The sequence below is a fragment of the Macaca nemestrina genome, chromosome 13 (genome assembly GCF_043159975.1).
Source record: "Macaca nemestrina isolate mMacNem1 chromosome 13, mMacNem.hap1, whole genome shotgun sequence".
Classification (NCBI taxonomy): domain Eukaryota; kingdom Metazoa; phylum Chordata; class Mammalia; order Primates; family Cercopithecidae; genus Macaca; species Macaca nemestrina.
The window spans coordinates 117,783,984-117,796,335 of record NC_092137.1 but is presented as its reverse complement, the minus strand read 5'-3'; the positions used below and the strand labels follow the sequence as shown (position 1 = coordinate 117,796,335).

Below are 12,352 nucleotides of genomic sequence, written 5' to 3'. Positions count from 1 at the left end.
ACCTCTTTGCCACTTTTCCACATTCCTCTTGTTCTTTACGACTCCAAATTGGCCATGGTATTTTAGAAAAGGTCTGAATTGGGCTGCATGTCACAGAAAGACTGAAAGGATCTAAAACCCGTGAGTCCAGCACTATAAATATCACATTTGTTTAAAAAAAGAAAGAAAAGAAAGGGATTACGGCTTTGCTGAGTAATTCCATCCTTGTTTCAACAACATTCGGTGAGTTACTATTTGGGTCAGTCAGTGAGCGAGGTGTTAGGGATGTAAAGATGTAAGTCAGCCCTTGCTTTTAGTACTCAGAACTAAAGGGAGAGACAGGCATGTAAACAGAGACGCCGCCGTGGCAGGGCATGCGTTTTTATAGAACCACGAAGGAAATATTCTGCCCAGGGAAGTCTGACGTGGCTTCCTGGAGGAGGTGACGCTTGAGTTGGCCTTGAAAGGTGGGTAGGAGGTTGCCAGATGGTGCGGCAGGGGGACAGCAGGGATGTACTTCAGCAGGGAGTAATGAACATGGGGAGTGACAAACCGTGCCCAGGCCTGAGCTCTGACTTCAGTTCCCTCATAGGAGACTTAGCTCTGCCCAGACCATGGCCACAGGCTAGAGCTGCGTCCCAGATGGCAGTTCAGCAGCAGGTGCCCCTCTCTGTCTTGGCACACATCTGTCACCACTGATGAAAACTATTTTGGAACATATGCCCTCTTAGCGGGGCTCTCTCATGCGTTCCTGGAGTAAGACACATGCTGAGGCGTGCTGCTTGCTAGAGTGAGGCTTGAGGAGTGGCTTCTGGAACCTACTCATTCAAACTGCCTATATTCACCCTCATTAGGCCAAAAAAAAAAAAAGCCCTGAATAATGTTTTTCTCTTTACATGTCCAAGACACATTTGGTATGAAATCAGTAACTTTTTCATCCAAAGGGGGCATAACATGAAGATGCCTTTACTTCTGGGTCTTGCATTATAAAAAATGTCTGTGTTTATAAGACACAAGGGGGTGGGCAGTCCCTTTTGGAATTCTGATTTTTCATCTATTGAACTTCTTAGTCTGCCATATGTACTATATTTAATCATAACTATATTCTTTTATTTATTTATTTATTTATTTATTTTTGAGACGGAGTTTCGCTCTTGTCGCCCAGGCTGGAGTACAATGGCAGCATCTTGGCTCACTGCAACCTCCGCCTCCTGGGTTCCAGCGATTCTCCTGCCTCAGCCTCCCAAGTAGCTGGGAATTACAGGAACGCGCCACCACGCCTGGCTAATTTTGTATTTTTTTGTAGAGACGGGGTTTCACCATGTTGGCCAGGCTGGTCTTGAATTCCTGACCTCAGGTGATCCGCCCACCTCGGCCTCCCAAAGTGCTGGGATGACAGGCGTGCGCCAGGGCGCCCAGCCGGTAACTGTATTCTTTCAGACATCCCTGCGTAATACTGACTTTCCAAGCCACACAGTTCTTCCCATACCCACTGCGTGTGGAACAATGAGATTCTGGGGTTTTTCCTCTCACTCCCCTCACCCTTCAGGGAAAGGAGGGAAAAAATGAAATCCAAAATCTGAGGAGTGGCTATCTGGGTCACTGGTGGTTTTCCAAAAAGCCTCTTTCTTCATACTGTGGTTCTAAAATGTCTTTAAATTAGAGCAGATCTCTTTACCAAAAACATCACCATCAAGAAGGTAAGGAGGGCCCCGTGATGGGGTGTCTGGCAGGCCTTGAAAAAATCAGAATAACGTGAGAGGCAGCTACCACCTCCTAACGCAGCCCGTCGCCGCTCCCTTTCCAAGCCAGCTCGGCCCCCATGAGCCGCCTCCACTGCAGGTGGAAGGGGCAACCCTGAGTTTCCCAACTTTGTAGAACCCGCCAGAGAAGCTTTTGGGTTTCGTTAAGTACTTGCAATCGCTCGTTTGCTTTCTCCATCGAATTCTCTCTCAAAATCCTCGCAGAGTTGTCTAATTAGTCACAATCTGACTGGGATTTTTGTGAGTCTGGGATAGCGCAGGTATTTTTTTAAATTTATATATATATATATATATATATATATATTTTTTTTTTTTTTTTTTTTTTTTCACTCTATTGCCCAGGCTGGAGTGCAGTGGTGCAATCTTGGCTCACTGCAATCTCCGCATCCCGGGTTCAAGCGATTCTCCTACCTCAGCCTCCTGAGTAGCTGTGATTACAGGTGCCCACCACCACGCCTGGCTAATTTGTGTATTTTTTAGTAGAGATGGGGTTTCGCCATGTTGGCCAGGCTGGTCTCCAACTCCTGACCTCAGGTGATTCCGCCCACCTCGGACTCTCAAAATGCTGGGATTACTGGCGTGAGTCACCACCCCCGGCCCAGTGCAGGTATTTTTAAATGCATGGATAGCAACAGAACCTTCCTTTTAAAGGAAGTCTGAGGTCAAAGCTGCTCTGGTCAAGGTGGGAATGTCTTGTAGGCAAAACTCGTTGGCCGCGCTTAGCTCCTAAGACTTGGGATTTGCATGTTGGTGCTGCCACCATCTCGCTGTGTGACTTCCAGCAGGGTGCAGCCTCCTGCGGTGGCATGTGAAGAAGTGTAACACACATACCTCTACTTGCCTGGGGCAGCAGCTGGCACCTGAGGGTCTCTGCAAATGTCAGCACCTGCTATTCTTATTCTTGTTGGTTCTTTTTATTATGATTTCGCTGCCTCAGGAGCTATGCTTTCAGTTATTTCATCCTATCTGTTTCTCAACTCTCCTGGTCTCCTTGCTTCTCTGTGCCTGGGAGGTCAAAGGGCAGAGGAAAAGAGAGAGGCCCTGGGGGCATTTGCAAAAGACAGTGGGCAGGAAACAGACTAGGGAGACTGGTGGGCTAGAGATTGAGGGAGTGGAGGCTAAGTCATGGTGAAAAGGGAGAGAGAGTAAAACAAAATGAATCTAGCAAACTCATTTGCCTCAAGATACGGGAGTCACAGCCCCAGAAAGCCCAGAGCAGGGGCTATAGGCCCCTCCTACCATCCCTCCCAGTGTTTCCTGCAAGCAGAGGAGCCTGTGTTGAGAGAGACGGGACAGGAGGCAGAGACCACCTGCAAGTTTCGTAAGGCCAGCCTCCTTTCCCAGAAAGGATTAAGGGTCCAAAGGAAGGGGAGGCCCAAAACAATCACCCTGTCTTTACCTCAAGGTCACACTGGAGAGGGGGACCCTCGGGGTAAAGACCGGGGGATTGTTTTGTTCTTTTTTTGCACAGATTTCGGAGACGTGCATAGTAGCAAGTAAGCCTGGAGTGGGGAGGGTGAGGGGAATAAGTCCTCTATGATCCCAGGCTAGTTTGGAGAGAGCCAGGATCAGATTTAGGATCATGACCAGACCCAAAAATGCCTGTGACGCTGTCACATACAAACTGCTATGCCCTAAATGAGGGGGACAAGGGACTGTCTGATGCCCTGCTTTTGACATTCATCTCCAAAACCATTTGTTCATCTCGCCAAATTTGGAATATCAGTTTGTAAACATTGCTTACAAAATCCTGTCCCGATTCTATGGCCCTCCCAGACTGCAGGGCAGTAACTCAGGTCTGCAGATTCAGGCGGGCCTGCTGTCATAGCCAGCCTGAGAAAGACTGGCACAGGGGCCCCGGGGATGTCCAGACCTCATCTGCAGCCCCTGTTCACTGCCCAGGACCCAGCCACGGGCTCCTTAGGGACGCTGGGAAAGATGGCTAAGGGACGGAAATGAAGTGTACAGACTGAGCAGCAGCAAGATCTGCCTGCAAGGCTGAAATAACTCTTTCATCTGGTTATGTTTTTCGGCTCCACCTTGAAGTTTTCGGCACAGTTCAGCATGTTCCAGACCATCAAAGACCAGCTAGAGCAGCGGACACGGATCCTGCAGGCCAATATCCGGTGGCAACAGGAAGAGCTCCACAAGATCCAGGAGCAGCTCTGCCTGGTCCAGGACTCCAACGTCCAGGTGATCCCCTTCCCAGACTGGCCTCTGTCCCTGCTGCCGCGTGGGGAGGGGTCCTGCCACCATTTCCAGGCAGCCAGGACTTCCTCCCAAGCCTTGTGCACTGCCCTGCCAAGCCCCCATTTGCTTATGAAAGCATACTGCAGTCTCCGTAAAGGACAAGGAGCAAATCCCGGTCCTCATCCCTGCCTCCAGCCCACACCCCTGATGTCGTCTTCCCTCGCCCCTCACTCTGGCAGGCCCATGTACTCGCTGCCTCCACCTGCATTTGCACTTGTGCACTTGGCGCTGGACCGCCCTGCATGGATGCCTGCCTCGGTCCTGGGTAGCACCTCCCTGCGCCTCTGTAACTTTGCTTTCCTAGCTCCCAGCCCAGGTTGCCATCAGGAGGAGATGGAAGCAGCTCTGCTGTTTCTCATCCAACGCAGGCATCCAGGGAGATGTGGGAGACGATGATATCCATATCACAGCCTACTGGAGACTGCAGAGGGAGCTGGGTGGCACCCCATTTGTGGTGTGCCAGCAGGGAGGCTCCGCAAGCCCCAGCAGCAGCAGCTCTCACTGTGACCCCCAGATACTAGAATTGTTTGGAGAGGTCTATGTTTTGGTTTTTGTTTTGTTTTGGAGGAAAATCTTTTTATATTGGATCTCTTTTAATAATATATAATGTTTTACTTATATTAGTCCAGGACTGTGTTTCTTCAGAAGTGCCTGATTCTGACCCAGCCTTTGATTGTAAATGTAACTCTAGCTAACCTTGGCGTCCACCCTGAGAGCACTAAGCATTTGGAGACCCTTAGAAGGGACAGAAAGAAGCAGAAATAACATCTCTGCCGGAGCACTGTCCCTGTTGCTTCCCCCATCACCCATGTACGCAGACCCTCCCCTGGCCACACAGCTCTTGAAGTGCAGCCACACCTACCACAGGAGACAGGCGGGTTCTGTCAGGGCCCAGCGCGGTGAGCCAGGGCACGCTGAGATGAACACGCATTGGTGCAAGTGTCTGGGGGCTTAGGGAGATGCTCATTTGGCTGTCCTGCCTTGCTGAGGTCCCAGCAGCTCCACCTGGCCCTCAGGGGCACTCATGGTGGCTTTCTAGAGGCTCACTGTCCCTCCCCTTCCTGCCCCTGCACAGGCCTCTCAGAGGTGGCTGCCCACCTTAAAGAAAAGAGCCCTGCCCTGGACAGGCCACCTCCCCGCCCACTCCCCTCAAGACGTGGTGTGTGCGCCTTGAGCAGGCTTCACACAGACAGCCTGGGCCATGCCAGAGCCCTGCTGCTCCCCCGCCTCCTCGGTGCACCCTTACATTGACCAGGAAAAGGCTCAGCCTTCTTGTGAAAAGAAATGGAGTCACCAAGCTGCCGTTCCACCTTTTACCAGAATAGGTAAAAAGTGGCTTTTTCCTTACGCCTTCCCAGCTGGAATATTTTTCTCACTGATCCAGGGCCTGACTGGGAGCCCAACGCTTGCCTGACTCCAATTACTTTAATGGAATTTTTACACTAACAGGAAGGGGGAAATCGAGCCAGAAACTGCTAAAATTGAGGTAGGCGTATGAACATCCCCCTCAGTGCCTGGAGTTTTTCTACTTCCTGCCTTTTCAACATTAAGGCTGAATTTTAAAATAACAGGCACCAAAGTTACTGCTTTCACTCCTGTTATAACAAAGTATTTTTCCTCCTTGTGACCCATGCCTTTGGTTAACCCTAAAGTACCTATGCCAGAGTGCACCGAGGGATGTTCTGAGCGGCCGGCGTGGGAATCGCGCCCTCCGGTGCCTTCCTGCGCTGGGTTCATTCCTGAGGCCTTATCTTTGCAGTGGAATTTTCCAGAGATCATGGAAATCCACACAGATAGTCAAGACAGAGGACGTTTCCTCAAGGAGTCTGCCTTGTTTTTTTGTAAGACTTCAAGAAATATGTTCCAAAGTGTGATATTTGTTTTTTTTTTTTTAAACTAAACTGTGCGATTCAAGCGTGAAGAATAAGCAACTACAAATGACTCCAGCCCACCCGCAAAAGTAGAGGGATAGATAACAATGACAAAACATAGATGATTTTTGAAACCTAATGATGATGCCAAGGTTTCATTATATCACTTGTCTATTTCGTATACTTCTCAAATGTACTGTAATGACAAGTATTTGTAGAAATAGCAGATAACACTAATGAAAAATCATCTGTGAGTGTAGGATTGGTTTGTTCTTGAAAACTAGAAGTTGTTGGTTTGTTTTCTCCCACAACTTTTCCCCACTTGGAGAACTTTTTTTTTTTTTTTTCCCCACGTTTTCCATAAAGTTGACCTCAGAGCCCTTTTAAGATGCCATCCCCTTAAGCCATAAAATTCTACTTTATTGTTGATAAGCAGATATTTTATCAACTTTATTGTTGATAATCCTTTCTGGGGAAGGAGGCTGGCCTTACAGAAGTATGGTGCACAGCAGCAAACCAGGAACCAGTCCACCCCCCCCCCAGTGGCCTTTATCCCAACCTCAGTAGACTTGTGATGCTTTTACTTCACTGCTTCAAAACTTTCATTGAGGCTATATGTGCCTGTGATGCTTACTATTTTTTTTTTTTTTTCAAAAAAACGTTGGGTTATGAGGAAGAAGTCCTGTAGGGCTGTTGGTGTTTGCACCTGGATGGGGTGATGAATGGGGCTACATGGAGGAGCTGTTGTGCTGAAAGGCCCATCGCCCCCCTCCAAGGCTGCCTCTTGCTCTTTTTGAGAGCATGTGCGCCCTCTGCTGGCTGCTCAAAGGAATACCTAGAAGGACACCTGTAGCAATGGCAAATGTGTTCCTCAACTGGTTCATCCATCCATCTATCCATCCTTCCTTCCATCCAGCCATCATCTACCCATCCTCCCATCCATCCTTCCTTCCATCCAGCCATCATCTATCCATCCTTCCCTCCAGCCACCATCCGTCCATCCTTCCATCCATCCATCCTTCCTTCCATCCAGCCACCATCTGTCCGTCCTTCCATCCTTCCTTCCATCCAGCCACCATCTGTCCATCCTTTCTTTCAGCCACGCTCCCTTCTATCCATCCTTCTGCCCACCCTTTCTTCCTTCAATCCATCTTTTAATCTATCCATCCATCTGACACCCTTTATTTACCAGGCATGTGGTTAAGCACTGTGAGGATACAGAAAGATAAACAGGACAGGGTTTCTACTGTCAGAGGATATGCATTGATGGGACAGAGCAGCACCTCTGTCTGTTACAGTCTGTTACATAAATAACACTAGCAGACATAGTTTGCCCTTCTCTGAGTGAAAGTGCTCTTCATATGTTTATTCATTCATACATGCATTTATTCCATTCATTCATTTATCAAACAGTTTTTATATGCCCAAAAAGGCAAAGGAGGAAAAAGTTCCTTTTTTCATTTTGAATGTTAGTATCTGACATTCATTCAGTACTTACTATGTCTCAGGTCATTTATATGCATTAACTTCATTTAGTCCTTAATAAGGTATGTGCTCTTAATGTCACTATTTTACTAATGAGGAAACTAAGGCTTTGAAAAGTTATTAAAATTGCCCAAGGCCATACTGCTAGTAAATGGTAGGGTGGGAATTTGAGCTAAGTTAGGTCTGCTTTAAGGTAAATTATACTGCCTGTCATCAGTAAAGGCTGAATTTATTCAAAATCTAATCAAAAGGTAAATTGTATCCTACCAGAAAAACGCATGGTAATTGGGTTTGACTACTAGGTTTTTGCTGAAGTGATGAAGTATATGTTCCCCTATGTGCTATAAACAAGTCTTGTTTTAATAGGGAGCTGGGACTGCATGAAACATGAATCCTCAAAATGTGTAAAATGATGGATACCCAGAAAATTCTTCTTAATTTCTAAAGTGACGAGGAGTCCTCATTTCAAAACTGCAGGCTTCTCTGTGGTGGGTGGGGCATGAGAGGAGTTTGGGGAGGTCCCGTGGGATGGAGAAAGATCAGAACCCAGCTCAGCCATCTGCCCATCTCGGGCCTCTGGTAAGTGGCTCGACCCCACCCATGAAGCAGACGTGTGAGCGAACTGATCCATGAGTCTCCCCAGCACGTCTGCAGGGCGGGATCCTCGCCTGCCTCTCCAAACCTGCGCTGACACTCAGCAGATGTCAGCCTGTCGGTCCTGTACTGCATAGGAGGTGGGACCGCACTGAGTACAGGAATGGGGTGAAAAACATCAGAGGCTGGGAGCCAGACAGCCTTCCCCCTAAAGAACTGCAAGCTAAGGGCCTGATGGACTGGAACAGCACGTTGAGAATCATGACAGACACAATGCCATCTGATGTTTTTAATACCCAAGAGGTATTTTTGTTTAAAAAGCCAGTTTCAGGTCTTTCGTTAAATTATTATTAAAATTACAAAAGCTGTCTTTCTTAAAACTTTGGAGTCCACTGACAGATTCTGTTTTATTCATGAATGTACTAATTTGGTCTAAAAAGAGCAATGCTTTCACTAGATTTTTATTTATGTTCAGTGAGTTGATAAGTTGATTGTGAATAATCAACATTATCTACCAAAGCTATTCATTTACACATTTAGTTTATCTGAATCTTTCAAACATTTTATGTAGCTAACAAGGCAGACTTACAAACCTAAGAAGTAAAATCTTTCTAAGCACCTAAACAACTGTTTTACTTTTATTTATTTATTCATTTTTTGAGACAGAGTCTCTCTCTGTCACCCAGGCTGGAGGCGCAATCTCGGCTCACTGCAACCTCCCCCTGCCAGGTTCAAGCGATTCTCCTGCCTCAGCCTCCTGAATAACTGGGATTACAGGCATGCACCCCCACGCCCGGCTAATTTTTGTATTTTTAGTAGAGATGGGGTTTCACCGTTGGCCAGGCTGGTCTCAAGCTCCTGGCCTCAAGTGATCTGCCCGCCTTGGCCTCCAAAAATGCTGTAATACAGGCGTGAGCCACAGCGCCTGGCGTAAACAACTGTTTTAAATCAAATACACCAAACTTATTTGAACTAAATCGGGATTCTCAATAACACCCCAAAGTCTCTTAAATCTTTCAAATTAAAACCACCAAGCTAATATACCGTGGACTTTTAAATGTCTCTGAGACATCTTAGGTAACAAAACACAGAGATGATCATGATGATTATAAAACTTGAACATAGTATTAAAGTGCATGGATTTGATGTTATGCGATCATATCCATGCTTACTGGCCTGCCTGGGAATGTGGTCCCTTAATTAATGAGAGAGATCTGCCATCTCAGCTGAGAGCACTGGGTGGAAGATTCTCAACAGCAGCGTGGGTACAGACACTAGTCACTAGTCAGAGATTGAAGGGCAAATACAAAGCCTGGTCGTACTGCGGGGGCAATGCGGCCCAGGCCACAGGGGAGCCATCCCCTGCCCCTATTATCATGATGCAATGTTATCATTACTGCATCATGCATTCCACTCACCAGGTATTGCTCCCTTCTAGTAAGAAGCTGGTAAGCCAACCTAGACTCTAAACGAGTACATCACATTATTTAGAGAACATCTGGGTCTAAACAGCTTTCACACTGTTAGGCCTCAGTCACTTGCCTGTAACCTTCATGAAGGCAGAGAGTGTCTCCAGCCCCTGGCTCTGTGGCCAGTGCCTTGCACTGAGCTTGGGGCATCACAGGTGCTTCATGTTCACCAGTGGAGTAAATGAACTATTTCTAGGCAGCTCAGAGCAAGAAAGTTCTTACTGGGCACAGGGAATGCAAAGAAGGTGCACACTGGTGAGGTACCCATGACCCCTACTTCACCAGCATTTCTGTTCTCCCAGATGTTCCTGCAGCAGCCAGCTGTATCCCTGAGCTTCAGTAGCACCCAGCGACCCGAGGCTCAGCAGCAGCTACAGCAAAGGTCAGCCGCAGTGACTCAGCCCCAGCTCGGGACGGGCCCCCAACTTCCAGGGCAGATATCCTCTGCCCAGGTCACAAGCCAGCACCTGCTCAGAGAATCAAGTGTGATATCAACCCAGGTAAATGTGCCCTTGCCAGCTTCACTCGTTGCCTCTAGAGCAGACACCCTCTTGCAGTTTGGGACATACTTGATTGCTGCAGCCTGCGTGAACTGAGGCCTGCTGCCCTGTTCCCTTATGGACTGCGGGTGGATTTGGGAGTGAGCCTTCTTCTCCTTCTTCTGTTAAAGTCACTTTGAAACCCCAAGTTGTATTGGCTTCCTTCTGTGTCTTATAAACGCCCACCTCAGTCCCTTGCTCTTGTGCTTAAAGATATCATTCAGCTGAAACGTTCCCCTTTGATGCTGACTTAGGGTTGGAGGCAGATATGGCCATCCCAGAGAGCCACTGGCAGCTGAATGTCCCAACACTCAACATCCACAGTCCTCGCCATCTACTCTGGTGTTAACCATTACCCATGTGAGCAGCCACTGCTGTTCACTGTCCCTTGTCCCAGGCACCCCCTGCTCCTCTAGGTGCCCCCTGCTCCTGCAGGCCCCTACTGCTCCCTCTAGGCCTCCTTGCTCCTCTAGGCCTCCCACTGCTCCCTCTAGGCCTCCCTGCTCCTCTAGGCCTCCCACTGCTCCCTCTAGGCCTCCCTGCTCCTCCAGGCGCCCCTTGATCCTCCAGGCATCCCCTGCTCCTCCAGGCCTCCCACTGCTCCCTCTAGGCCTCCCTGCTCCTCCAGGCTCCCACTGCTCCTCCAGGCCCCTACTGTTCCCTCTAGGCCTCCCTGCCCCTCCAGGCCTCCCTGCTCCTCCAGGCCCCCCAGACTACTTGCCAAACCCTTGCAGCCATTTCCACCTATTCCAAGCCACCAGTGACCTTGCAGTTGGACGAAATTGCCAGCAGATAAATGGCACTCAAACTGAATGGAATTGAGAAGTCTGGAGCAGCGCTCCTGGAGGATGACAGATGGGAAGGCAGCCTTTCCCCCAGCCTCACATTCCCATGCCCTCGTGGCTTTGGTAAACGTCAGCTGAGCTCCTGAGTTCACCAAGACCCAGGGAACAGGGATGAGCAAGAGCTCTCCGGGCCTCAAGGAGCTTGCAGTTCAGTAGAGAATCTGGGAACTTAGATAACCTGCAGCACAATACGGATAAGGACACATGTGGAAGTGTTTAGGACATCTTTCTTCAAATGTAAGGGTTTTGCTTGAAAATGCAGCCTTTTGATTTAAAAGGTCATCAGAAAAATAGGTGAGAAGAGCTAAGAAAATTTTGGAAAACAGAAAACTGAGGAAGGATTTATACTGTCTGATACTGGAAAATTTTGTAAAAACTTTAAGAATGAGAGCACTGTGTTATCAGATGAATGGACAATCAGTGAAACAGACAGAGAACCCAAAGCAGGTGCAGGCCCACTTCCTCACTCCTTTATTACTTCACTCAGCTCACTGCGTGCCAGGCACGAAATTCTGGGCACTGAGGGAAAGCAGTGAACAAAAAAGAAAAGAAAAAAAAAGAATCTCTGTTCCAAGTGAGGAAAGAGACAAACATATGAAAATTAGAGTATGTCCAAAGGTACAGGAATGCTGGTGAGGGCCGGGAATGGGCTGGAGGTGTAAAGAGGTAGCCAGGTAAGGCCTCGTGAAGAAGATGATATTTGAGTCAAGACCTGAGGGGGTGAAAGAATGAGCCAGTCAATGTCAGGGGAAGAGCATTCCACAGAGCTGTCAGCTTGTGCAAAGGCCCAGGGCAGGAGTAGGCCTGGTGAGCTGCAGAAACAGCCAGGAGGACCACATGTCTGCAGTAGAATTTGAAGCAGAAAGTAGATCAGTTCGAGGCACATTTGCTACTTGCCTGCCTGGAGTCCGGCATTGTCCTAGGCCCAAGGGATTCAAATACAGTCCAACCGGGAAGACAGTCACAAGATCAAAGCAATTCAGCAGCTGGGAGGTTCTGATGTAGAGGAAAGGCAAGGGTAGGTAGAAGGAGGAGACACTGGGAGGTCTCCTGGAGAGATGGCCCCAGGGTTGCATCCAAGTCTTACCTTTCTCATTGAAATGATGCTCCAGGGTCCAAAGCCAATGAGAAGCTCACAGCTAATGCAGAGCAGCGGCCGCTCTGGGAACAGCCTAGTGTCCCCGTTCAGCAGCGCCACAGCTGTGCTCCCGCCAAGTCTGAATCTGACCACACCTGCTTCCACCTCCCAGGATGCCAGCCAGTGCCAGCCCAGCCCAGACTTCAGCCATGATCGGCAGCTCAGGTACGAGACTGCCCTTGTTTGAAGGATAACCCAGCCATCATTTTACCCCATTCATTTCAGCTTTCTGCTTTAGACGGAGGCAGAGTTCAGACAGATTCTAAAGTGTCCACAGTTGATCTCAGCTAAGGAAGCAGAGGACAGGGCTTGGGGTCCTGAGGTCCAGGGGAAGTTACCCACTGCGTCCATCATCCTCTGAGAATGAAGCCAGGGGAGTGGGGATTAGGGTCAACCATAAAGGGTCCAGGCAGGCTGAG

At 48.6% G+C, this 12,352-nt stretch overlaps 1 protein-coding gene across 6 annotated transcripts in view; it reads left to right on the top strand.

Moving 5' to 3' along the window:
• Positions 1-12,352, top strand: part of LOC105490104 (neuronal PAS domain protein 2) — a 175,949-nt gene that overhangs the window by 156,522 nt on the left and 7,075 nt on the right. For all 6 annotated transcript variants that reach the window (XM_011755417.3, XM_011755418.3, XM_071077255.1 and 3 more), the window contains 3 exons: positions 3,789-3,935; positions 9,714-9,911; positions 11,908-12,098. In XM_011755417.3, the coding sequence (XP_011753719.1) occupies positions 3,789-3,935; positions 9,714-9,911; positions 11,908-12,098 (536 nt within the window). The remainder of the gene's footprint in view (positions 1-3,788; positions 3,936-9,713; positions 9,912-11,907; positions 12,099-12,352) is intronic.